General features: G+C 46.0%; 2 protein-coding genes across 3 annotated transcripts; both read left to right on the plus strand.

Annotated features, from left to right (window-relative positions):
* The first annotated feature begins 937 nt into the window (after positions 1-937).
* Positions 938-4,020, plus strand: LOC119358049 (helicase sen1-like). Its single transcript, XM_037624768.1, has 6 exons — positions 938-1,060; positions 1,173-1,694; positions 1,811-2,935; positions 3,023-3,338; positions 3,420-3,607; positions 3,760-4,020. Exons 1-6 carry the CDS (start codon positions 938-940, stop codon positions 4,018-4,020), a joined length of 2,535 nt encoding a protein of 844 aa, XP_037480665.1.
* A 3,869-nt stretch (positions 4,021-7,889) lies between these two features.
* Positions 7,890-13,718, plus strand: LOC119355974 (regulator of nonsense transcripts 1 homolog). Of its 2 annotated transcripts, none has more exons than XM_037622871.1 (7): positions 7,890-8,206; positions 8,914-9,468; positions 9,745-10,857; positions 10,971-11,298; positions 11,971-12,220; positions 12,306-12,519; positions 13,147-13,718. In XM_037622871.1, the coding sequence occupies exons 1-7, from the start codon at positions 8,042-8,044 to the stop codon at positions 13,333-13,335; spliced, it is 2,814 nt and encodes a 937-aa protein (XP_037478768.1). In that variant the 5' UTR covers positions 7,890-8,041; the 3' UTR covers positions 13,336-13,718. The 2 variants fall into 2 exon arrangements, with proteins under 2 accessions (XP_037478768.1, XP_037478769.1); XM_037622872.1 differs by having other exon boundaries at positions 13,153-13,718.
* The last annotated feature ends 11,522 nt before the right edge of the window (positions 13,719-25,240 follow it).

The raw sequence follows: 25,240 nt of genomic DNA on the forward strand, positions 1-25,240 counted from the left end.
AACCACCTCCGACAGGGCGCACGAGCGGCCCTCAGGACCTGCATCCACCCCCTGCGGCGGATGCCAGATCCGCGGCGCCGGACGACGCCCGCCATGTCCACCAGGGGCAAAGGCTCGCCGGCGACCGGCCACGAAGGAGCCCCCAAGCTCCTCCGCACGAGCTCAACTCTACCGAGCACCCCGCACGGGGCCTCGGCGAACCACCACCACCATCACTTACCTCGCTACTTACCTCATCGTCATCGCCGTCAGAGTTGACCCCCTCCAGAGCCCAGAACCTGCTGCCGGAGAAGGACGGGGCGAGAGGCCGCCCCCCAGACGGCGCGCTCCACCGCGCGCACCCCTCGTCAGGCCGCACCTCCGTCTAGCCTTCCGCCTCCGCCGCGGGGCAGCGAGCGGCGTCGCCCGCGGAATCGCCCCCCGAGTCGCCAGACCGAAACGCTAACATCCTGGATTCTCTCGTCCCTGTGTGTTACTCGGCCAAGACGCACGGTTGCCATCCTCGTACGTGCTGTGCACGGTGGTTAACCGGTAGAGTTAGTGGTGCGCAAAACGTCCTATGCATCGGTTTTGCTACTACTCCTACTACATCCGATCAATGGCCAAAGTGTGTTGAATGAAGTACGCTCTCTCTCGTTCGCATTCGATCAATGGTAGTATGTTCACGTCGCATCAACCGAGAGCGGAAGCCCAGCAGCCGCAGCCGCTTCGTCCTCGAAACCGCAAGAGACGAGATCACAGGCGTGCTGCGCGCTATCTTGGGCAGAGGCACGCGGTTGGTGGTTGCATGCACAGCAAACTATGCATGCTCAATCAATACTACTGTAGTCCAGAACCAGTCCATAGACTGTGAAGAGTACGGTTTACACATACGCACGCACGGGGAGCGGCAGTGACCCATCACGGTGAAGGGCTGAAGGCCACATCGATTGCCGAGATGGGGAAGAAAGGTGGAGCGAGGAAGAGGAGGAAGGGGCAGGACGACGACGACGAGCTCGTCAACCTCATCTTCTCCTGGTCCCTCCAAGACGTCGCCAACCAGGACCTCTTCAGAGACAAGGTATGCAATTGGATCGATCGCATACGCCCGATCACCATTTTCCCAGCTTGGATCATGCCATCATGCAGAGCACCTGACGACGGTGAATGTGATGTGCATCTCTTTGTCACAGGTGAACACGATACCTGACAGGTTCTTCGGCCTGAAGAACTACCTGGATTCGTTCAGGGCCCCGTCGCTGGAGGAGATCCGCGCGGAGATGAGCTCCGCCTTGGACCCGCAACCCAATGGCTCCAGCCCCGTGCAAATACGGTCGCTGGTTAGCCTCGTTCCAAAGGGAGCCAAGGGCGTCGAGAAGATCACCCCGTTTTACCGCGTCACCGTCTCCGGCCGCCGCGGTGCTTGTTCCCCATGCATCGGCGACATCGTCGCGCTCTCGGCGGCGACGCCGCTTCGGCCTGGCAGCCCCTACTGCCTCGCGCACGTCAAGGACGTCCCCAACAAGTGTAGCTTTGTGGTCAGAGCGTCCAAGGTAATAGAAGATGTAACCTGCTACGCGTTTGTTGTCAGCTTGCTCAGCTTCATACCCTACGCGCGCATCTGGCGGTGCCTCAACTACGAAGCAGCCGTCGAGAGGAATGCAGACCTCGTCAAGGTCATCGCCGGCGATAACACCATGCAGGCAAGCAGTTCTGCTTCTGCGTAATTAATTAAGCTTGGTGTACATCGATCGTTGCATGAATTGGGAGTTGGTTTCTATGGTTTTCTCATGTCATGTGAATGATCCTCTGATCGGCATGCACCATGCAGGGAACTTCACTGACCGGCGGCACCGGCGTTCTACTGACGGCCGGCACGCTATCTCCGTTCGAGCTCAACGAGTCGCAAGCCGACGCCATTCTGAGCTGCATTTCGGCGGTGCAGTGCGGCGGCGCGAGCAGCAAGTTCAGCCTCATCTGGGGTCCGCCCGGCACGGGCAAAACAAAGACCATCAGCGTGCTCTTGCTGGCGGTGATGACGATGTCGATGACGACGAAAAGCCAGAGCAAATTCCGGGTCCTGACGTGCGCGCCGACCAACACAGCCATCTGCCAGGTCGCGTCCCGCCTCCTGGCGCTGAGGAAGCAGCACCCGAATGCCGGCGCCGGTGGGTGCCACGGCGATCTGCTGCTGTTCGGCAACAGGAAGCGCATGGCCATCGACAACGACCTCAACGAGATCTTCCTGGACACTCGCGTCAAGCGGCTAAGCAAGTGCTTCTCGCCGGCGACGGGCTGGAAGCCGGGTCTCCTGTCACTGGAAGTCTTTCTGACAGATCCGATAACCCTGAAACACCAGTATCAGTTAGCACGCGAGAAGAATACTAGCACAAATTTACCCGAGTCGTCCTTCGTCAGGTCAAGGTTCCACGAGATCTCCCAGAAGCTCAGCGCGTGCTTCAGAACAATCATGTCGCACGTCCCTAGAGACATCGTCCTGGGGAAGAACTGCGAGAACATCGCTTCGCTGACCAAGATGCTCGGCGACTTGGGCAAACTACTCGGCGGGAAGAACGCCGGGAACGAAGTCGTGAGGGACGCGTTCATGCGTACGGCGACGGGAGAGCAACGCCATGGTTCAGAGACAGCTCGCGCCCTGAGGCGGAGCATGGCGGCGATCCTGGGCGTCACGAGAGCTCTGGCGCGAGACCTGAAGCTTCCTCGCACGCGCCATGGCCCCGCGATCAAGAAGTTCTGCCTTCGAAGCGCCTCCCTTGTTTTCTGCACCGTGTCTGGCTCGGCGAAGCTGAACGAGCAGAAGATGGACTTGCTGCTGATCGACGAGGCTGCGCAGCTGAAGGAATGCGAATCCCTCATCCCCTTGCAAGTCTCCGGGCTGAAGCACGCAGTTCTTATCGGCGACGAGTGCCAGTTGCCGGCAACCGTGAAAAGCAAGGTCTGTATCAGTTCAGTTCTCCGTTCAAATTGAAATGCAGCTCTTGTTATGTTTATCCACAAACTTGAGCATTATTACTTGTTGCAGGTTTCAGATAGTGCGTTGCTGGGTAGAAGCCTATTTGAAAGACTAGGTTTACTCGGGCACAGGAAGCACCTCCTGAACATGCAGTACAGGATGCACCCTTCCATCAGCGTCTTCCCGAACATCAGTTTCTACGACAGGCAGATCTTGGACGGCCCCAACGTGACGCAGACGACGCACGAGCGTAGCTACCTCCCAGGCGCGATGTTCGGGCCATACTCGTTCATCAACGTCGACGGCAGGGAAGATCGCGGCCGAAGCAAGAGGAACATGGCCGAGGTGGCCGCCATCCTGAAGATACTGCGCAGTCTCAAGCAAGGTGCGCCCGCATGGCCTGCCACTGAGTTTTTCTCTGAACATTTGCATGCTCCCAGCTCATGCCGTGTGGTTTACCGTGCAGCTTGTGCCAGTGCGGGGCAGGTGGTCAGCGTGGGCGTCATATGCCCGTACGCCGCGCAGGTGGAGGCGATTCAGGGGAGGATAGGGGACGTGAGGGCGATGCGCCCCCTGATTCTTCGCGTCAACTCCGTGGATGGGTTCCAAGGCAGCGAGGAGGACATCATCATCCTCTCCACCGTCAGGTCCAACGCCACGGGCTCCATCGGCTTCCTCTCCAACCGGCGACGCGCCAACGTCGCCCTGACGAGGGCAAGGCACGCCGAGACCTGGATGAAATGTACAGCTACCTGAACTTGGAAAACGACCTGATATCTCTCGGTTTGCTTACTTCTGGTTGCAAGCATGGCCTCTGGATCCTGGGCAACGCGACGACGCTGAGCGGCAGCGGCTCCATCTGGGGCGAGCTGGTCCAGGATGCCGTCGAGCGTCGGTGCTTCTTCGACTGGGACGATGGTGGCGCGGGCGCCTCTCCGGCCATTTCTCACGGCGCTCGCCTGATCGGGCCTGAACGCGGTGGAGCAACTTCAACTTTTGACACGCAGTTGGTGGGGTGTGAAGCAGACCGTATCTGTGGCGCGCTAGGTTCCCTGCGCCTAGCTTAGCGAATGCACCACCGGTGGAGGCGTGGAGCGGTGGCGATTTGTTCTGTTTTGGTCCTTTGGGCGTGCCTCGGCGTAGTGGTGAATCGATTGTGTATGGACGGCAACCTTTTTCTCCGGCTCACTTGACGAATATGTACCAGCTAGGTAATTACCCGTACGTTGCAATGGGATACATTATTAAAACGTTGGCCCTGTTTGGATCATGGAGTTAGAGCTAGTTTGGGTTAGTTGGAGGCTCAAATAACCCAAAAGTATCCAAACAGGGAGGGTTAGAGTAGGTTAGTTTCATCTAACCCAACTATTCCAGTGGAGAGGTGCTTATTTGGATTAGAGTGGGTTAAAAAATAACTCTAACTCTAACTGTGTTAGAGTATCCAAACAGGACCGTTGTCATGTCAGTGAAGACAAGTCATTAGCTCTAGGCGAAATTCAAAAAAATAAAATTAACTCTAGGCCATGCTCGGTTAGTTCAGATCCGTTGCTTGGACGCTTTAGTATAGGCCCTATAGTCGTGGTTTTGCTAGCTCGCCACAACCTTGGCCGGTTGGCTGCTTAGGCCACCTCACCCTCGCCCTAGACCTCCGTTGTCGCTTTGCACCACCACTCATTGCAAGTTTGCAACTTTTTTCGGCCAGTGTGGGTAAAACTTGTTAATCACACGCGTATTTTCTCTCATAGACATCATATGAAGTGTATTCAATTCCATGATGACATCATCTTCTACTGCAACCAAGTCAAACTCCTTTCATACGATCATACAACAATGGTTCCTATTGATAGTATAAACATGCCTTCATCTTTAGAAGAAAATACATATCTCAATGTCGGGACCGATGTCATCCATCCATGTCAAAAGCAGCTAGATAGTAAATGTGTAGCCATTCCTTCTCCCAAAGCCAACCTCAAGTTCTTGAGTTGAATCATCAGCTTGTCCACTTGTAGTCGCTTGTTATGCACTTCAGATAAGTTTGTCTTAAATTCATCGGGTTCTTCAACCTCCAACGCATACCACGACTCAACAGGTCGTAACACCTCATTCAACGTGTACAACCTTAGATGCCATCTCACTTGCATTCTAACAACGAAATCCTTTCCCAACTAAGAAGAAAAGAAAGATGAATGCTTACTATAAAATAGCAATACCGCCATGCCTTTGTTCAAACTGCAGCAGAAACACACTTGAAGCATCATTAGTTTCAAAACACACATATAAATTGAAGTCGCGAGGAATAGAAAAAAGCTAGTTCGATTACCAAGTCTACGAAACCAACGCGCATGTATGAATCATGTCTGCAGTTGCGGGTGTGATTGGAGAAGCAAGGGATGACGAGAAATCGAACATGATGTGCTCTAGGTGGTTGGAGTGAGCTCTGTCTAACGAAGCGTGGACACACGCAAGAAAGGAGGAACCTGTTGGCTGTAGAGGGAGGACGATGCAATCAGAGGTAGCGGCGACCGTGGTGATGGTGGTATGCGACATCACAGTCCGTGTCGAGCTGCACGTTCGTCTACCCGACGCTATTGGCAAAGCACGAGACGCTGCTAATACGTGCGTTGGCATAGTAACCACGGGAGGACACGAGGAAGGGTGTGTTGGGCCAAGCGATGAGGACCTTGCCCCTGCACGTTTGCCCACTAGTTGCCAGATCGTAGCGTGTCGTGCAATGCATGGGCTCAGAGTTGTAGCTATGGCAATGACGAGCAAAAGATGCAGTGATGGTACTCACCATCGCAAACCCATCGCTTGTGGATGCTCCACAACACCGGCAAGTAGAGTCGCGAGACGGCAGCACCAGATTGGGAAGAGGGAGTTGAGGGTTGGGAGGAGGCGAGGTGGGGTCAAATCAAGGGGAATTGTGTCTCGATAACTGTGGGGTCAATGTATGTCGCTTTTCTTTGTCTGTGATTTTTGGGGAGTCAAACGACATGGGCCAGTGAAGGAATGCGGAACGGGAGGGCGGACGAAGGAGAGCGAAACAGGAACACCATGATTTTTTAGATAAGGAGAGACTTAAGGGGTTGAGTGCATATACCTGGCTGTTGTCAGGGTGTAGGCCGATATATGTAAGTTGAACCGTGTTCCTTGTACAATGCTAACTGTGTGCATATTAACGGTACGTACACTAGGGTCCAATGCAGGGCAAGGAAGCCATCTTGGAGTACAAGGCAAGCAATCCTCGGCGGGAGGCCGATTAGACACCGTGTAAACCCTAGCCCTCGTCCCCTATATAAGTCGAGGCTAGGGTAGCCATCCGCATCTACTCATTGATCCATATTCTCAGTGGTCACAATCACATCATCTTGTAACCCCCTCGTATGAGGTGCCCCCCACCCCATCAATACAAAACACAAAGATGGACGTAGGGTATTACCTCATCATGTGGGCCCGAACCTGGTTAGGTACTTCCGACCATGTTTTCCGCCCTACTGAGGGTACTGGCGGTTTCCAACACCATTACAGGTGTCAACGTGTGTGCTTGTTCATCTTGGCCAGGGCAGGCAGCAAGACTCGCGGTGGGACGAAATGGTACATCCCCGACCTCCGACCGGCGAGCCTACTGGTCTACCGGTGGGGGCCATTCTCATGAGCTGGGTCACATAATAAATATGCGTGCCTGTCACATAGGGAGGTTTTTGTACCATGTGACACGGTGCATTTCCCATGCCCACCTGGCGCGGCTCGATGACGCGATCAGAAGTGGCGCGGTGCTCACCTTGATCCTCGGGCATGATGATGAGTGGGGATTTGAAGACGCATCAACTCCTCACCGACTGCAAGGTGTGCGCCCCCTCGCATTCACAGCCAGTGAGTCCCACCTACACTCTCTACTAGATCCACTTTTCCCCACTTCGAGTGACTCGGCCGACGACAATGGCGACGGGGGAAGAGAAGATAGTGATGCTCGCGGGCGGCGATGCATGGAAGCTGGCGCGACTCCATGAGATCTGCTTGTGGTGGAAGACCAAAAGCGATCTGAACTAGGAGGCGATGGCTGTGGTTGAGGAGGTGAACGAGGAGGAAGAGGCTCATCTGTTCTAGGGAGGCAAGGCAAGGCATCTGCTCGAGGTCTTGCTTTGGGCCATGGATGAGGCGTACTTGGAGATTCCTGCACAGCAAAACACCACTCGGCACGCCTCGCTCAGGGCACAAATTAGGATCCAATCCGGCTAGCAACCGCTTTTGGGTGCTAGCCGGAGAGGATTCCGATGACGGCTCCTGTGAGGGGGCTGCTGGCTGGTCAGAATCCAGCAAGTCTCCTTCATTTTCTTGTTATCTTCATTCTACTACACATTCGAGTGTTGGATTGAATGAATTATCTTATAGAAAACGTCGTCATACTAGACGGGTTATGCGCAATCTAGAAAGGACATGAATGAATATGTGTCTAGTTTGTTTCTCAAAAATACGAACGGACACAAAAATGATGATGACGACAGTATGATTTTGTCCTCTGCTTTGCCATATCTCCTTTCAATTAATTCCCCTGCTTGGGGAAAATATCATCATGAGGCTAACATGGATAATGCTCTGATTAAAATGAAATCATCTACACCAAGGAACTGTGTAGAGGTTTATTGGGAGATGAGAACTTTGAAATTCACAAAATTAAAGTGGATGACATGAAGTAGTAATAAAATTCGCAAAAAGAGATATAGAAGTTGATAAAATTACCAAGATGCTTTCCTGAAAAAACTGAGCGCAATCGGCGACCAAAGTCGTGGATGGACATGCTCATCGCCGGTGGCCACCCGTGACTCGCGAGTATGGGCCACCGGCCAAGTACAGCAGCGAGGCTTCCCAAGGAAGGGAAGGGCTACAATTACATTTTTGATTTTCACTTTCCCCTCACTTTTCCGTTTTCCTTCACATACCCCCCTCCCTCTCTCCTTCCCGGCTTTCCCGGGCCTTCCTCTTCCGTCTCGCTACAAAGGCTACCGCCAGCCTCGCCACTCCGCCGCCGCCGCCGCCCGGGACAAGCAAGGTCGATCCCAACTCCCGAGGCCGCGGCGCACTGGCGGAATGACCAGGAAGAAGAAGGGCGCCCGCGGTCGTCGGCCGAGGAGGGAAGCCGGCGACGAATGGTGGCCCAGGAGGTACGCCGACCAGGAGTGGCCGCACCTCGTCGACATGGTGCTGTCTTGGCGCCTCGAGGACGTCATGGACGAGGGTCTCTTCAAGGACAAGGTGGGTTGTACTGCTGCTCCGTTGGTTTTCTTGGGCTGTTCTTCGCGTGTTGGTTGCGCCGTACTCCCGTAGGGTTTAGTTCAATCTACCTACTCCCGTAGGCTTTGGTTCGATCTAGTACGAGGTGTTGTGGTTTTCCCTTTGGCTACTCTGATGATAGTCCTCCAGATAAGTTAATTTAAGCTGCTCTGACCTTGGAGATGTTTCAAGGGCTGGCCGGAACATGGTATTTCTCGGTAAAGTTTTGTGATTTAAGTCAAATTTGGACTAAATATCTAAACTTTATCAATAAATACCCTCAATCCAAACAGGCCCCAATGGGTTTGATGCCAAGTGCGAAATATAGAAGAAGTTTGAGAACCTTCTGACCAATTTTGGGTCTTTAACTATTTATATACTCTGCCTGAAGAGGATTTGAGCATTATTAAATAGTGTTACATTACATTTAGAAGAAATCATGGATGCATTAAATATGAAGTAACACAAACATGCCAAATTTCATATTCCAATCCATCACTAGCACCATGGACCAAAAAAAGACAATCATTACTGTACAAATGGGTGCAAGTGCAATGCAATGTCCATAACTGACTGCTTGTCTTTTTTTTTTCTTTATTCTCGATACCAGCAGTTTCGCATTAATTGGTGTTTTTTTATATCCGTGAATTTCTGTCATCAAGTTCTAACTATGAGGCTTCAAATTGCAGCTGAAAATGATACCGTCCATATTCAATGATATCAAGAGCTACTTAGGATCCTACACATCTCCACTGTTGGAGGAGTTGCGAGCTGACATGTCGTCCAGCTTGGAAGCCATCTCCACCGAGTCTTTTGTCAAAGTAGCATGGATCGAGCAAACAAAATATAGTGCAGTTTATAACATTGCTTTTGAGGATTCTCAGAATACAAAGTCTTGCAACAAACCTGAAAGCAATGGCCGAAGTGTTGGTGATATCATTATCCTGTCTGATGTGAAGCCAGAAAACACATCTGATATTACTTGCAATGGGAGGCCGTACTGTATTGCCTTCATTACTGATGGAGCGGATGAAGATGACGATTCACCTCCAGCCAGCTATGCAGTAACAGCATCAGGAAAAATTGATGCTGCAGACGAGGTCAGTGAAGATGGGAAGAGGAGCCCACTTTTTGCAGCTCATTTGCTGAATATCGTGACCTACATCCGCATATGGCGCTGCCTTGACTACACAACAGTCAGGAGAAACCCAAACCTCATACAGGAGATGGTACACTATCCACTGGTATGTATGCTCTTATACTCTCAATGACATTGACAATGATGCGAGTTTTTCCTCAGATCAGATCATGAAATGCTAAATAGAGAAAAAGAGAGAAGTTAATTTTGAAATCATCGCCCACATTTCCTTACTAAAGAATATACATGTACGTAAAATTTCTGTTTATCGCATAGGAAATGCTCCAGCTATGTTCACATCATAATGAGAACAGATCACTAGAGGCTTTTGGGCAGCTCTAAAGAAACATTAATTTGCTTAGCTCTTTTCTGGTGTTTGCAGGTTGCAAATATTCTCCCAAAAAATACAAAGGGTGTTGCTTCAGTCGACAGCATGGAAATATGGAGTGAATTGTCTACAATGAATCTTAACAACTCACAAAATGATGCCATCCTGAACTGCATTTCAGCAATGCTCTCCAACAGCAGCAGCAGTGTAAGCCTTATCTGGGGACCTCCTGGCACAGGAAAGACTAAAACAATCACTGTACTCTTGTGGTTAATGAGGAAACAGAAACATGGTACACTTACATGTGCACCGACAAACCTTGCTGTTAAACAAGTTGCTTCATGTTTCTTAAGGTTGAGCAAAGAGAACCCTCTGGATACAAGTTGCTTAGGAGATGTTCTGTTGTTTGGCAATAAACATCGCATGTGTGTTGAAGATGATCTGAAAGAGATTTACTTACATGATCGTGTAAGGAAGCTTCTTGTTTGCTTTGCACCATTGACTGGATGGAGACATTGTCTGTCTTCCATGTACGATTTTCTTGAGAATGGTTACTCCCAGTACCTTCGATATTCTGAAGAACAAAAGGAGGAGAATAAACCTTCCTTTTTGCATTACACCAGGAAAAAACTTGATGTTATTTATCCTGAGCTACGAAGATGTTTCAAACAGCTACTATTCCATGTCCCAAAATCTTGTATTTTGGAGGTGAATTACAATAACATCATTTCACTTCTCGAACTGCTTGAAGATTTCAATACACTCCAGAGGAAAACTACCGGGATTGAGATAAAGGAAGTTTTCTTGTATAAAGATGTTCCAAGGAAATCCAGCATGGGCTTTCTTCCCAAGACAGTGATAACCATCGGCAAAACCAGAATTAAATGCCTTGAGCTGCTAAAGATGCTATTAAGTTGCTTGAAACTTCCTATAACATCCTCCAAACGCACCATCCGAGAATTCTGTATGGAAAGTGCCAGCATAATTTTCTGCACTGTTTCTAGCTCTTCCAAAGTAACAAGCAATAAAAAACTAGAGTTGCTTGTTGTCGATGAGGCTGCTCAGTTGAAAGAATGTGAAACATTGATCCCTTTGCGTTTGCCTGCATTGAAGCATGCTATCCTCATTGGTGATGAGTGTCAACTACCAGCAACAGTTGTTAGTAAGGTTAGTTCTTGATCTTATATTCTTGTCTCGTGTCTACTAATCTGTCAAGCATAAGATTCCTCATTTGTTTTGTTAATTTTGTGTCATGTCATCTCAAGTTGTGATCCCTGTAGGTTTGCAAGGATGCATTATTTGGGAGAAGTCTCTTTGCGAGGTTGAGTTCACTGGGGCATGAAAAGTATCTGCTTAACATGCAATACAGAATGCATCCATCCATTAGCATTTTTCCAAACAGCAGCTTCTATGGCGGGCAACTCTTGGATGCTCCTAGTGTCATGCAAAAAGAACACCAAAAGAAGTATCTTCCAGGTTCTATGTTTGGTACTTACTCTTTCTTCAATATTGAAGATAGTTGGGAGGATGTCGATGAACTTGATCATAGCAGGAAGAACGTGGTTGAAGTTACCATTATCCAGGAAATCTTGCAAAATCTCCGAAGAGGCATGTGTTCTGTCATCATGCTGTTTTATTACGTGTGAAATTTATCTATTTTTTCTACCTTACGTTGTTACAAGAGTATTGGATTTATTTCTGAACCATTTATTTGTAGTTTTCAGCTGGACTTAAATTGATGATTGAGCATGTTTATTATGGAAATATGATCATTAAACATAGATTTTTAATTAACAAGTCCAATTAGTTTCATGGTATGATATTAGGTTGTTATGTTCTATTTAGGAAGGTTGCATATATAGTTTAGCACACACCAGTAACAATGTTTCTGTTTCTGGAACTTTAAAGCATGTCCTTTTGTTCAAAAAAAAAAAGGGCAACCTGGTGCATGTAGCTCCCGCTTGCGCAGGGTCCAGGGAAGGGTCCGACCACTTTGGGTCTATAGTACGCAGCCTTTCCCTACATTTCTGTAAGAGGCTGTTTCCAGGACTTGAACCCATGACCTCATGGTCACAAGGCAGCAGCTTTACCACTGCGCCAAGGCTCCCCTTCAAAGCATGTCCTTTTGTTCATTCCAGAAAAATTGGAAACATAAATAATGATAGTGTGACGCCCAATAGAGTGTTGAAACAACATATAGTCAGGGTGATTTCCTTTTGCTTTGTTCTTTATAGCATGGATATCAGGGCACATGCTTACTATACATATTTCACCGTGCAGCTTGTTCTAAGACTATGAAGAAGGTCACAGTTGGTGTCATATGCCCATACTCTGCTCAAGTTCTAGCAATTCAAGAAAAACTGAGGAAAATGAAGTTTGGCCCCTTGTCAGTAAAAATTAGTTCTGTTGATGGCTTCCAAGGTGGCGAGGAAGACATAATCATTTTATCAACTGTCAGGTCCAACTCTGATGGGGTGGTAGGGTTTGTTTCAGACCGACAACGTACAAACGTAGCTTTGACAAGAGCAAGGTATCTTATGTTGCGATGTCACGTTCCTTTTGTGATCGGTTTTGTCTATCTTCTCAGTGCGTTACTTATTCCACTTTGAATACAGACATTGCCTTTGGATTTTGGGAAATGCTGCAACCCTATCCAGGAGTGGTTCTATCTGGGCAGATCTAGTGCGCAATGCCAAGGAACGGCAGTGTTTCTTCAATGCAAAAAGTGATGGGGCTATTTCTCGTGTGATTGCTAAGCATGAGAGTGAGCTCAGTTCAGTTAAAGACAAAAGTGTTACACCTTTACAAGTTATAGATAACACTGTTCGGGTATTGACTCGCTGGTCCCTTTCCTCTACTACCTATGAGTTATCTAGAATTAGTTTTCATCATTTCTCATGTTCAATTTGCCAAGTGAAGCATTCATGAATGTGCTAGTATTTATTTGTTTTAAACAGAAACATGTGTTGCTAAATAGATTACCTGGAACTTGTTGTAGACTTATCTTGTGCTAATGGCCCTATTTTTTTAGGTATGGGTATGGGATTATCTATTTTAGTGCTATGGAATCATATACTAGGTCAATTTTTCAGAACTAAGCTACTCCCTCTGTAAACAAATTTTAATGACTTAAAACGTATTACATTTGTTTACAGAGGTAGTATTTCACTAGTTAGGAATCCATCTTCATATTGCTCAAACTTGAAAATGCAGCAACAAGAGAACACAAGCTGTGATTAAATGCCTTAATTATTAGACCAACTATGTAACTGTGCTACTATCGGTACAGTCAATAACTTGGTAGAAGTAACTCAATGTATTGCGTGCAACATTTGTTATGGATCACATGCTAGTTTACTTATCGCTGTGACAAAGTCCTATCAACGAAGTTCATGAAATAATTATGGACTTTGAAGCTGTTGCCTTGTGTAACTCATAATTCTGGTGTCCATTGAGGCTCAGGCACCATCTCGAACTCGAAAGGGGCGGAAACGTCAACGACAGCCTTCTTTGAAATGTGGTCCATCTGATGCTGGGAGTCGTCAACAAGGCGGTGTCGCTTCCGGTTCTGATCCGCATCGCCGAAAGGATAAAGGGATCGCCGAAGATCTCACTGCTTCCTTCAGCAATCTTAGACTGCGTTGAAGAATCTTCACTCTTGAGAGCCAAGTTCTTTTTGGAGACGAGCTAAGACCATGATCTACTATTTCTAAACGCTCACGCCTACAAAATTGGCAGCAGAGTGACGGCATGCTGTACAAGCTCATTGGCCAAACCATGCTGTGTTGTAAGCCAACGGCCCATAAATTTTCTATTTTGGCTCGCACGACTCTGCAATTCTTGTGTTGAGTGGAGGTTTGCCCTGCTTTGGAATTGCTGTTCAGTTTGGATGTCCAGACTGTAGCCAAAATGCTCTTGAACATACTACTGCCAGCGTGAGTGCCGAATTTCCGAGGTTTGGAGTGTCGGCTGTGCTCCTGATACTTGAAGATGACACTGTATTATCGATTACTACTGTGCTAGTACTATACCATGCCTTTGTTTTGCTGTACTACTGTATCAGTATGCCTTTGTTTTGCTGGACGAAAAAGGAAATTTATCAGCAGCTAGTAGTACCAGTATATACCATGCTTTTGCTTTAGATCGTCCAATTTTATTGATTTGTCGTAGTTCATCCAATTTGAAGTACTGCTATAGTAGCCTACAAAAATGTTTACTATTTTGAGACGGTGGTAGTAGTTCTTGTATGATTATGCAAGATATAAGTATCGGGAAGTGAGATGGTTCACGCACTGCTGGGTGTTCAGTTTGGATGTTCAGTCAATAGGCAAGATGGTTAGTTCTTGGGCTTTGGGTGCCGAGGGGGTGGATGGGCTTGCAGGGGACGGGCAGCGTGCCCTGCTTCCTGTAGGAACAGGGCCGGCCCTGCGTTTTGGGAGGCCCTAGGCGAACTCGACGACATGGGCCCTCTAAATCCTAAGACCATATATATATGTATATGCTTGCATGATACATATATATAACTTTATTTGCATAATACTAAAATTAACTTTCAACCAAACATCTTTAGTTTGAAATTTAAGTACAATAGTTGTTGGACAATGCAAAAAAAAAAACATGACATGATTACCTCAAATAGGAAACAAATTTATTTGCTCCTCTGTATACTTTCACAATCTTCATTGACCTTAACATCTGAATTTTCATGCTCGGGATTAGTTCCTTGCCTATGTTCTTCACTGACATCAACAATACTTGAAGATGTAAAATACTTTGTCAAAGAACCCTTCAGTGGTTGAATTTTCAGATGTATTTCTTTCTTTCTTTTTCTTTTTTCAGCACCCGACAAATGCTTCTTAGGCAACATGGCATGCTAATGTCCTAATATTACGAAGCAAAGAGTAGACAACGGATTAGAAATTTATAGATCGGATGATTAGAACCCTAGACATGTCCACAGAATGACAAAAAATTAGGATGATTGAATACATACTATGAAAGATTGAATTAGAAAATTATACATCAAAAATTAGATACTTCATGGGATGAATCATTGATGAATAGTTTAATATACCTACTAAAGAAACTACTGAAATTGGGGATGGACGAATGGATCAGGAACATCCGAACATGGATATTGGCTACGGACCTGCGTTCGCATACATATGTATCGCCGTATTGCTGGAAGGCCGAGTTGTCGGATTGCTGCGTGCCGCGGCGGCAACGAGCGACTGAGGCACCGAGCGAGGAACGACAGAGCGACGGGCTGATGAGACGACGAAGAAGAACCGACGAGCGACCGACGAATGGGAAAAGTCAGATTTTTTTATTTTTGAAAAGAAAGGAAAAGCCAGACATTCCCATTGATTTGTTTCACACGTACGTGTGCATCGAGCAGCTGTGACTTGCGTGCACGATGCTTCGCTACGCATTACCAGGCGATCCGATGGGCCGAGCCCATCTTGTTTTCTTCCTCTCATAATTTTTCCCTTGTCTATTTTTTCTGGGCTATACTATATGTGTACTACATCATGGGCCCCCCTCTGGCCTGGGCCCTGGGCCGTCGCCCCTTTGCCCATACCCCAGGGCCGGCCCTGTGTAGGAAGAGGGAGCTAGTATATCACCCTAGCTTTTCTTGTAAGCAACGGAGGACCTTTCAGGCCTCCTCAAATCTAGAGATTAATCATCACAGATTGGTGGAATTCAGGTGGCCCCTTCGGCGCCTCCAATTAACCACCTCACCTCTTATTTGATGATGATAGTCTGCTGGTTTTTAAGGCTACCGGTTTGGGAACGATAGATGTGTCAAACTTACTGAATTCTTATGATCAATAACAAGTCCTCGGTGTTCTTCAGTAAGGGATGTCCAAAGATCACCAGGCAAGAGTTTAAGGGCATACTCAATGTGCAAACTGAGACACTCAATGAAAAGTATTTGGGCACGCGGTCTAATATTGGGGTTAGTAAAACAAGGGCTTTCAAATATCTAAAAGATAGGCTCCGGAACAAGGTGAAGGGATGGATTGAGAAAGCAATCTCTGCTGCAGGAAATGAGATCTTATAAAGTAGGTACACACAGTCCTTGTTTGTCATATTTTAAGCTCCCAAGGGGGCTATGCGAACACTTAAACAAGCTTATTCAGCAATTCTTTTAGGGCAGCAAAGATGGGCAGAGCAAGTCCCATCGGGTCTCATGGAAAGCTATGACCCAACCAAAGAAATGCGGAGGCCTGAGTTTTAGAGATCTTGAACTCTTCCATCTTGCACTATTGGCACGACAAGCTTGGCAGTTCTTGACTATGCTTGGCTTTTTTTGTGCCAGGCTACTTAAAGCAATTTTATTTTCTTGATGGGAGTATTCTGGATGCTACTTTGGGATTGCACCCATCTCAGGTGTGGCGGTCATTGGTTGAAGAGAGACGTGTTAACTCAATGTCTGATTCGAAAAATAGGATTTTTTTTTGGAAAAGGAGGCTCGCCTCTAGCCTCTGCATCGGAATGATGCATGCGGCCATATTATTAATAAAAAGGTTCGAAAAAATAACAAGACCTTAGCTCCATTACAGCACGCAAGAGGAGCGAAAACATAAAAAAGAGCTCGAAGCCACAACCGGCAAAGAGCTCAAAGCCACAACCGGCAGGATGATAGGATTAGAACACTAGACGCCTATCCTATTATGCGACCGCCATCCAAACCGGTTGAATATATCCCGTGCTAACATCTCCCACTGGGTGCACTCAGTAACCAACGGTTCCCTAATTCGAAAAATAGGTGACGGTAATGCAACACAGATTTGGACTAAGAACTGGATCCTGATGGATGCTGAATGAAGTCAATTACATGTCTTGAGCAAAACCCGCCGATGCTTGTGTCAAAGTCGATTGACACGACATCTGTGCGTGGCGAACTGATGTTCTTGAGAAATTTTTCTTGCCAACAGATATTACAACTATCAAGAATATACCATTGTGCACTAGTCCTATGTCAGATTTTTGGGCCTGGCAGTTTGAGAAGAAGGGAAGTTTCTTGGTCAGATCAACTTACAAATTGTTAGTGGAAACAAAGAACAGAAGAGGTGATATGCTTGGGGGTAGGGCCACATCCTCAATTTTCTCAATGGAGGAGAAGGGGTGGACTACACTATGGAACACTAAAATCCCTTCCAAGATTAGAATGTTCTTATGGAGACTAGCTAGGAAATATTTGCCTACAGAGGATGTCAGAAACACAGACATATGAGTACCATGGACAATTGTCAACTCTTTGGTAATAACGACTCCTGGAAACTATGCTCCATGGCACAATGTGTATGGCACTAGCGGATGAAGAAATCGTGTAAGTGATGGCCGAAGTGAGAGAACCGAGTGCTAAACACACTGGTTATTTCATGTCCAAGAATCGTTATCGTATGCACAATTCGTGGAGGCGGTGGTTACTTTATGGGCAATCTGGACTGCCCGACGTAAGGCGATTCATGAGGGCGTTTTTCAGAGCCCACTGGCGATGTGTAGCTTCATGAAACACTTCATCTCAGAGCTGGAGACAATCAAGGCGTTGGCTCGTGCATCAATGAATATATCACCTATACACTTGGCCGCTCAACTGACCTCAACATGGAGGCCACCCACGATGGGGCAAATGAAAATAATTTTGGATGGTGGGCTTGTCGGGGAATATAGTGAAGGAAATATGCCCTAGAGGCAATAATAAAGTTGTTATTTATATTTCCTTATATCATGATAAATGTTTATTATTCATGCTAGAATTGTATTAACCGGAAACTTAGTACATGTGTGAATACATAGACAAACAGAGTGTCACTAGTATGCCTCTACTTGATTAGCTCGTTGAATCAATGATGGTTATGTTTCCTGACCATAGACATGAGTTGTCATTTGATTAACGGGATCACATCATTAGAGAATGATGTGATTGACTTGACCCATCCGTTAGCTTAGCACGATGATCGTTTAGTTTGTTGCTATTACTTTCTCCATAACTTATACATGTTCCTATTACTATGAGATCATGCAACTCCCGAATACCGGAGGAACACTTTGTGTGCTACCAAACGTCACAACGTAACTGGGCGATTATAAAGGTGCTCTACAAGTGTCTCCGATGGTGTTTGTTGAGTTGGCATAGATTGAGATTAGGATTTGTCACTCCGATTGTCGGAGAGGTATCTCTGGGCCCTCTTGGTAATGCACATCAATATAAGCCTTGCAAGCAATGTGACTAATGAGTTAGTTGCGGGATGATGCATTACAGAACGAGTAAAGAGACTTACCAGCAACGAGATTGAACTAGGTATTGATATACCGATGATCGAATCTAGGGCAAGTAACATACCGATGACAAAGGGAACAACGTATATCGTTATGCGGTTTGAACGATAAAGATCTTCGTAGAATATATGGGAGCCAATATGAACATCCAGGTTCTGCTATTGGTTATTGACCAGAGATGTGTCTCGGTCATGTCTACATAGTTCTCGAACCCATAGGGTCCACACGCTTAACGTTCGGTGACGATCGATATTATGAGTTTATATGTTTTGATGTACCGAAGGTTGTTTGGAGTCCCGGATATGATCATGGACATGACGAGGAGTCTCGAAATGGTCGAGACATAAAGATCGATATATTGGATGACTATGTTTGGACATCGGAATGGTTCCGGGTAAGTTCGGGCATTAACCGGAGTACCGGGGGTTAGCGGACCCCCCCCCCCCCCCGGGGAGTATATGGGCCCTAATGGGCTTTAGGGGAGAGAGGGAGGGGTTGCCTAGGGCAGGCCGCGTGCCCCTAATGACCCACAAGTGTAGGGGATCTATCGTAGCCTTTTCGATAAGTAAGTGTGTCGAACCCAACGAGGAGCAGAAGGAAATGATAAGCGGTTTTCAGCAAGGTATTCTCTGCAAGCACTGAAATTATCGGTAACAGATAGTTTTGTGATAAGGTAATTTGTAACGAGTAGCAAATAATAAAAGTAAATAAGGTGCAGCAAGATGGCCCAATCCTTTTTGCAGCAAAGGACAAGCCTGGACAAACTCTTATATGAAGGAAAGCGCTCCCGAGGACACATGGGAATTATCGTCAAGCTAGTTTTCATCAAATCATTTGATTCGCGTTCGGTACTTTGATAATTTGATATGTGGGTGGACCGGTGCTTGGGTGTTGTCCTTACTTGGACAAGCATCCCCACTTATGATTAACCCCTATTGCAAGCATCCGCAACTACGACAGAAGTATTAAGGTAAACTTAACCATAGCATGAAACATATGGATCCAAATCAGCCCCTTACGAAGCAACGCATAAACTAGGGTTTAAGCTTCTGTCACTCTAGCAACCCATCATCTAATTACTTCCCAATGCCTCCCTCTAGGCCCAAACAATGGTGAAGTGTCATGTAGTCGACATTCACATGACACCACTAGAGGGATGACAACATACATCTCATCAAAATATCGAACGAATACCAAATTCACATGACTACTTATAGCAAGACTTCTCCCATGTCCTCAGGAACAAACGTAACTACTCACAAAGCATATTCATGTTCATAATCAGAGGGGTATTAATATGCATAATGGATCTGAACATATGATCTTCCACCAAGTAAACCAACTAGCATCAACTACAAGGAGTAATCAACACTACTAGCAACCCACAGGTACCAATCTGAGGTTTGGATACAAAGATTGGGTACAAGAGATGAACTAGGGTTTGAGATGAGATGGTGCTGGTGAAGATGTTGATGGAGATTGACCCCCTCCCAATGAGAGGATTGTTGGTGATGATTTCCCCCTCCCGGAGGGAAGTTTCCCCGGCAGAACAGCTCCGTCGGAGCCCTAGATTGGTTCCGCCAAGGTTCCGCCTCGTGGCGGCGGAGTTTCGTCCCGTGAGCTTGCTTATGATTTTTTCCTCGACGAAAGACTCCATATAGCCAAAGATGGGCATTAGAGGGCCACCAGGGGGCCCACGAGGTAGGGGCGCGCCCAGGGGGGGGGAAGGGGGTAGGGCGCGCCCCCACCCTCGTGGACGGTGGGTGGCCCCCTCTGGTACTTCTTTCGCCCAATATTTTTTATATATTCTGAAACGTGCTCCCATGAAGTTTCAGGACTTTTGTAGTTGTGCAGAATAGGTCTCTAATATTTGCTCCTTTTCCAGCCCAGAATTCCAGCTGCCGGCATTCCCCCTCTTCATGCGAACCTTGTAAAATAAGAGAGAATAGGCATAAGTATTGTGATATAATGTATAATAACAGCCCATAATGCAATAAATATTGATATAGAAGCATGATGCAAAATGGACGTATCGACTCCCCCAAGCTTAGACCTCGCTTGTCCTCAAGCGAAAGCCGGTATCAAAAAATATGTCCACATGTTTAGAGATAGAGGTGTCGATAAAATAAAATACGAACATGAGGGCATCATGATCATTATTATAATAGCAACATACATATATATTGTCATATGATCTCTTATGCTAAAGTAAAAATTCAATCACAATTTCAAGTATGAATCATAAACTTCATTGAAAACTAACAAACTATAATCTCAGTCATTGAGGCAATTGCAATTTATCATAACATAGGAAAGAGTCAATAAGAGCTTTTCAGCAAGTCCACATACTCAACCATCTTTTAGTCTTTCACAATTGCTAACACTCATGCGATATTTATGGTTATGAAGTTTTAGTAGGACGCGGAGAAAGATAGGTGCTTATAGTTTTTCCTCACAACCTTTTACCTCAAGGGTAATGTCAACAATAATAGTTCATGAAAACTCACATCCAATTAGCTATATATATCTGGATCTTTCCAACACATTGTGCTTGCCAAAGGATAAAATGTAAAAATAAAAGGTGAAGATCACCATGACTCTTTGCATGAAGTATAAGACAAGAATAAAAGATAGGCCCTTCGCAGAGGGAATCAGAGGTTGTCATGTGCTTTTATGGTTGGATGCACAAAATCTTAATGCAAAAGAACGTCACTTTATATTGCCACTTGTGATATGGACCTTTATTATGCAGTCCATCGCTTTTATTTCTTCCACATCACAAGATCGTATAAAGCTTAGTTTCTCCGCACTAATAAATCATACATATTTAGAGAGAAATTTTTATTGCTTGCAACGATGACAACTTACTTGAAGGATCTTACTCAATCCATAGGTAGATATGGTGGACTCTCATGGCAAAACTGGGTTTAAGGATATTTGGAAGCACAAGTAGTATCTCTACTTGGTGCTAAGAATTTGGCTATCATGAGAGGGAAAGACAAGCTCACATGTTGGATGATCCAAGACAATATAATTTATTTCAGATGTAAGAAAACATAACCCATTACGTTGTCTTCCTTGTCCAACCTCAACTCTTTAGCATGTCATATTTTAATGAGTGCTCACAATCATAAAAGATGTCCAAGATAGTATATTTATATGTGAAAATCTCTCTTTCTTTATTACTTACTATTAATTGCAACGATGACCAAAACTATGTTTGTCAACTCTCAACAACTTTTATTCATCATACTCTTTATATGTGAAGTCATTACTCTCCATAAGATCCATATGATCTCTTTATTTCGTTTTATTTCTCCTCTTTTATTCTATTCCCTCAAGATCATAGAAAAATAATCAAGCCCTTGACTCAACACTAATCTTTATTATATATGGCTCACGGACTCGATTACATAGAAGGATCATAAAGCAAAACTCAAAACTAGATCATACTAAAACTTTATTCTACTAGATCAAGATATAACCAAAAGGATTGAACTAAGAAAAAGGTAAAGATAAAAGTGTGATGGTGATACGATACCGGGGCACTCCCCCAAGCTTGGCAGTTGCCAAGGGGAGTGCCCATACCCATGTGTTTATGTTTCCTTCCTCGGAGGTGGTGATGATGGAGTTGTTGATGATGTAGGCTTGTCGTCCATCTTCCAAGGCATAGGCTCACCATCATAGAAGGATGATCGAGTCTTCGGGATCCTCAAATCCGCAGCCAAACTCATCCTCTTGAATCTATATTCATACTCACAATTTTGGTTTTGCAGGTCATAGATCTGGGCTTGGAGGCGCTCGATTTTCTCGTGAAGCTTGAAGATGGCCTCCCCAACGTTCTTGTCATCCAGATTGTGGTTGTTGGTGAACTCCATGATCATTATATGATTGGAGTCGAGTCCATGTTCCACCATCTCCTGGCACTTGAAAACTTGTTGCTCCATTGCCTCGAGCCTCGTCTCCACGCTTCCGGTCCTCCTTGGTCCCTCAACATCACGGATGTGCAGCAACCCCTCATGCATCTCAATGGTTTGAGGGTGTTGCAGCACCTCCACGAGGTAGGGGTTGATGACCTTCTCGAAGAACTTTTCCTTGGGGGTGATACGTCCATTTTGCATCATGCTTTTATATCGATATTTATTGCATTATGGGCTGTTATTACACATTATGTCACAATACTTATGCCTATTCTCTCTTATTTTACAAGGTTTACATGAAGAGGGAGAATGCCGGCAGCTGGGATTCTGGGCTGGAAAAGGAGCAAATATTAGAGACCTATTCTGCACAGCTCCAAAAGTCCTGAAACTTCACGGAAGCTATTTCCAGAATATATAAAAAATAATGAGCGCAAGAACTTCCAAAGAGGGGCCACACCCTGGCCACGAGGGTGGGGGCATGCCCTACCCGCCTGGGCGTGCCCCCTGCCTCGTGGGCCCCCTGGTGGCCCTCCGATGCCCATCTTCTGCTATATGGAGTCTTTCGTCGAGGAAAAAAAATCATAAGCAAGCTTTCGGGATGAGACTCCGCCGCCACGAGGCGGAACCTTGGCGGAACCAATCTAGGGCTCCGACGGAGCTGTTCTGCCGGAGAAACTTCCCTTTGGGAGGGGGAAATCATCACGAACGATCCTCTCATCGGGAGGGGGTCAATCTCCATCAACATCTTCACCAGGACCATCTCATCTCAAACCCTAGTTCATCTCTTGTATCCAATCTTTGTATCCAAACCTCAGATTGGTACCAGTGGGTTGCTAGTAGTGTTGATTACTCCTTGTAGTTGATGCTAGTTGGTTTACTTGGTGGAAGATCATATGTTCAGATCCATTATGCATATGAATACCCCTCTGATTATGAACATGAATATGCTTTGTGAGTACTTACGTTTGTTCCTGAGGACATGGGAGAAGTCTTGCTATTAGTAGTCATGTGAATTTGGTATTCGTTTGATATTTTGATGAGATGTATGTTGTCATCCCTCTAGTGGTGTCATGTGAACGTCGACTACATGATACTTCACCATTGTTTGGTCTTAGAGGGAGGCATTGGGAAGTAATAAGTAGATGATGGGTTGCTAGAGTGACAGAAGCTTAAACCCTAGTTTATGCGTTGCTTCGTAAGGGGTTGATTTGGATCCATATGTTTCATGCTATGGTTAGGTTTACCTTAATACTTCCATTGTAGTTGCGGATGCTTGCAATAGGGGTTAATCATAAGTGGGATGCTTGTCTAAGTAAGGACATCACCCAAGCACCGGTCCACCCACATATCAAATTATCAAAGTACCGAATGTGAATCATATGATCGTGATGAAAACTAGCTTGGCGATAATTCCCATGTGTCCTCGGGAGCGCTTTCCTTCATATAAGAGTTTGTCCTGGCTTGTCCTTTGCTACAAAAAGGATTGGGCCATCTTGCTGCACCTTATTTACTTTTATTATTTGCTACTCATTACAAGTTACCTTATCACAAAACTATCTGTTACCGATAATTTCAGTGCTTGCAGAGAATACCTTGCTGAAAACCGCTTATCATTTCCTTCTGCTCCTCATTGGGTTCGACACTCTTACTTATCGAAAGGACTAGATAGATCCCCTATACTTGTGGGTCATCAAGACACTGTTCTGGCGCCCTTGCCGGGGAGTGAAGTGATACGTCTCTGTCGTATCTACTTTTCCAAACACTTTTGCCCTTGTTTTGGACTCTAACTTGCATGATTTGAATGGAACTTACCCAGACTGAAGCTGTTTTCAGCAGAATTGCCATGGTGTTATATTTGTGCAGAAATAAAAGTTCTTGGAATGACCTGAAAATCAACGGAGCATTATTTTGGAATATATAATGAATATTGGAAGGAAGATCCACGTTAGGGGGTGCCCCACCTGTCGACGAGGGTGGGGGCGCGCCTGCCCCCCTAGGCGCGCCCCCTGCCTCATGGGCCCCCTGACGCTCCACCGACCTCAACCTGGACTCCATATATTCACTTCCGGGGAGAAAAAATCGGGAGAGAAGTATTCATCGCGTTTTACGATACGGAGCCGCCGCCAAGCCCTAAACTCTCTCGGGAGGGCTGATCTGGAGTCCGTTCGGGGCTCCGAAGAGGGGAATCCGTCGCCATCGTCATCATCAACCATCCTCCATCACCAATTTCATGATGCTCACGGCCGTGCATGAGTAATTCCATCGTAGGCTTGCTGGACGGTGATGGGTTGGATGAGATTTATCATGTAATCGAGTTAGTTTTGTTAGGGTTTGATCCCTAGTATCCACTATGTTCTGAGATTGATGTTGCTATGACTTTGCTATGCTTAATGCTTGTCACTAGGGCCCAAGTGCCATGATTTCAGATCTGAACCTATTATGTTTTCATCAATATATGAGAGTTCTTGACCCTATCTTGCAAGTCTATAGTCACCTATTATGTCTTATGATCCGTTAACCCCGAAGTGACAATAATCGGGATACTTACCGGTGATGACCATAGTTTGAGGAGTTCATGTATTCACTATGTGTTACTGCTTTGGTCCGGTACTCTATTAAAAGGAGGCCTTAATATCCCTTAGTTTCCGCTAGGACCCCGCTGCCATGGGAGGGTAGGACAAAAGATGTCATGCAAGTTCTTTTCCATAAGCACGTATGACTATATTCGGAATAAATGCCTACATTACATTGATGAACTGGAGCTAGTTCTGTGTCACCCTAGGTTATGACTGTTACATGATGAACCACATCTGGCATAATTCTCCATCATCGATCCATTGCCTACGAGCTTTCCATATATTGTTCTTTGCTTATTTACTTTTCCGTTGCTATTGTTATCATCACTACAGAATACCAAAAATATTACTTTTGCTACTGTTACCTTTTATCACCATTACCATTACTATCATATTACTTTGCTACTAAATACTTTGCTGTAGATATTAAGTTATCTAGGCGTGGTTGAATTGACAACTCAGCTGCTAATACTTGAGAATATTCTTTGGCTCCCCTTGTGTCGAATCAATAAATTTGGGTTGAATACTCTACCCTCGAAAACTGTTGCGATCCCCTATACTTGTGGGTTATCAAGACTATTTCTGGCGCCGTTGCCGGGGGGGGGGGGCATAGCTCTATTCTTTGAGTCACTTGGGATTTATATCTGCTTATCATTATGAAGAACTTGAAAGGCGCTAAAACAAAGATTTATCCCTCAACTATGAGGGGAGGTAAGGAACTGCCATCTAGCTCTGTACTTGATTCACCTTCTGTTTTGAGTAAGC

This window comes from Triticum dicoccoides, chromosome 2A (assembly GCF_002162155.2).
Source record: "Triticum dicoccoides isolate Atlit2015 ecotype Zavitan chromosome 2A, WEW_v2.0, whole genome shotgun sequence".
Classification (NCBI taxonomy): domain Eukaryota; kingdom Viridiplantae; phylum Streptophyta; class Magnoliopsida; order Poales; family Poaceae; genus Triticum; species Triticum dicoccoides.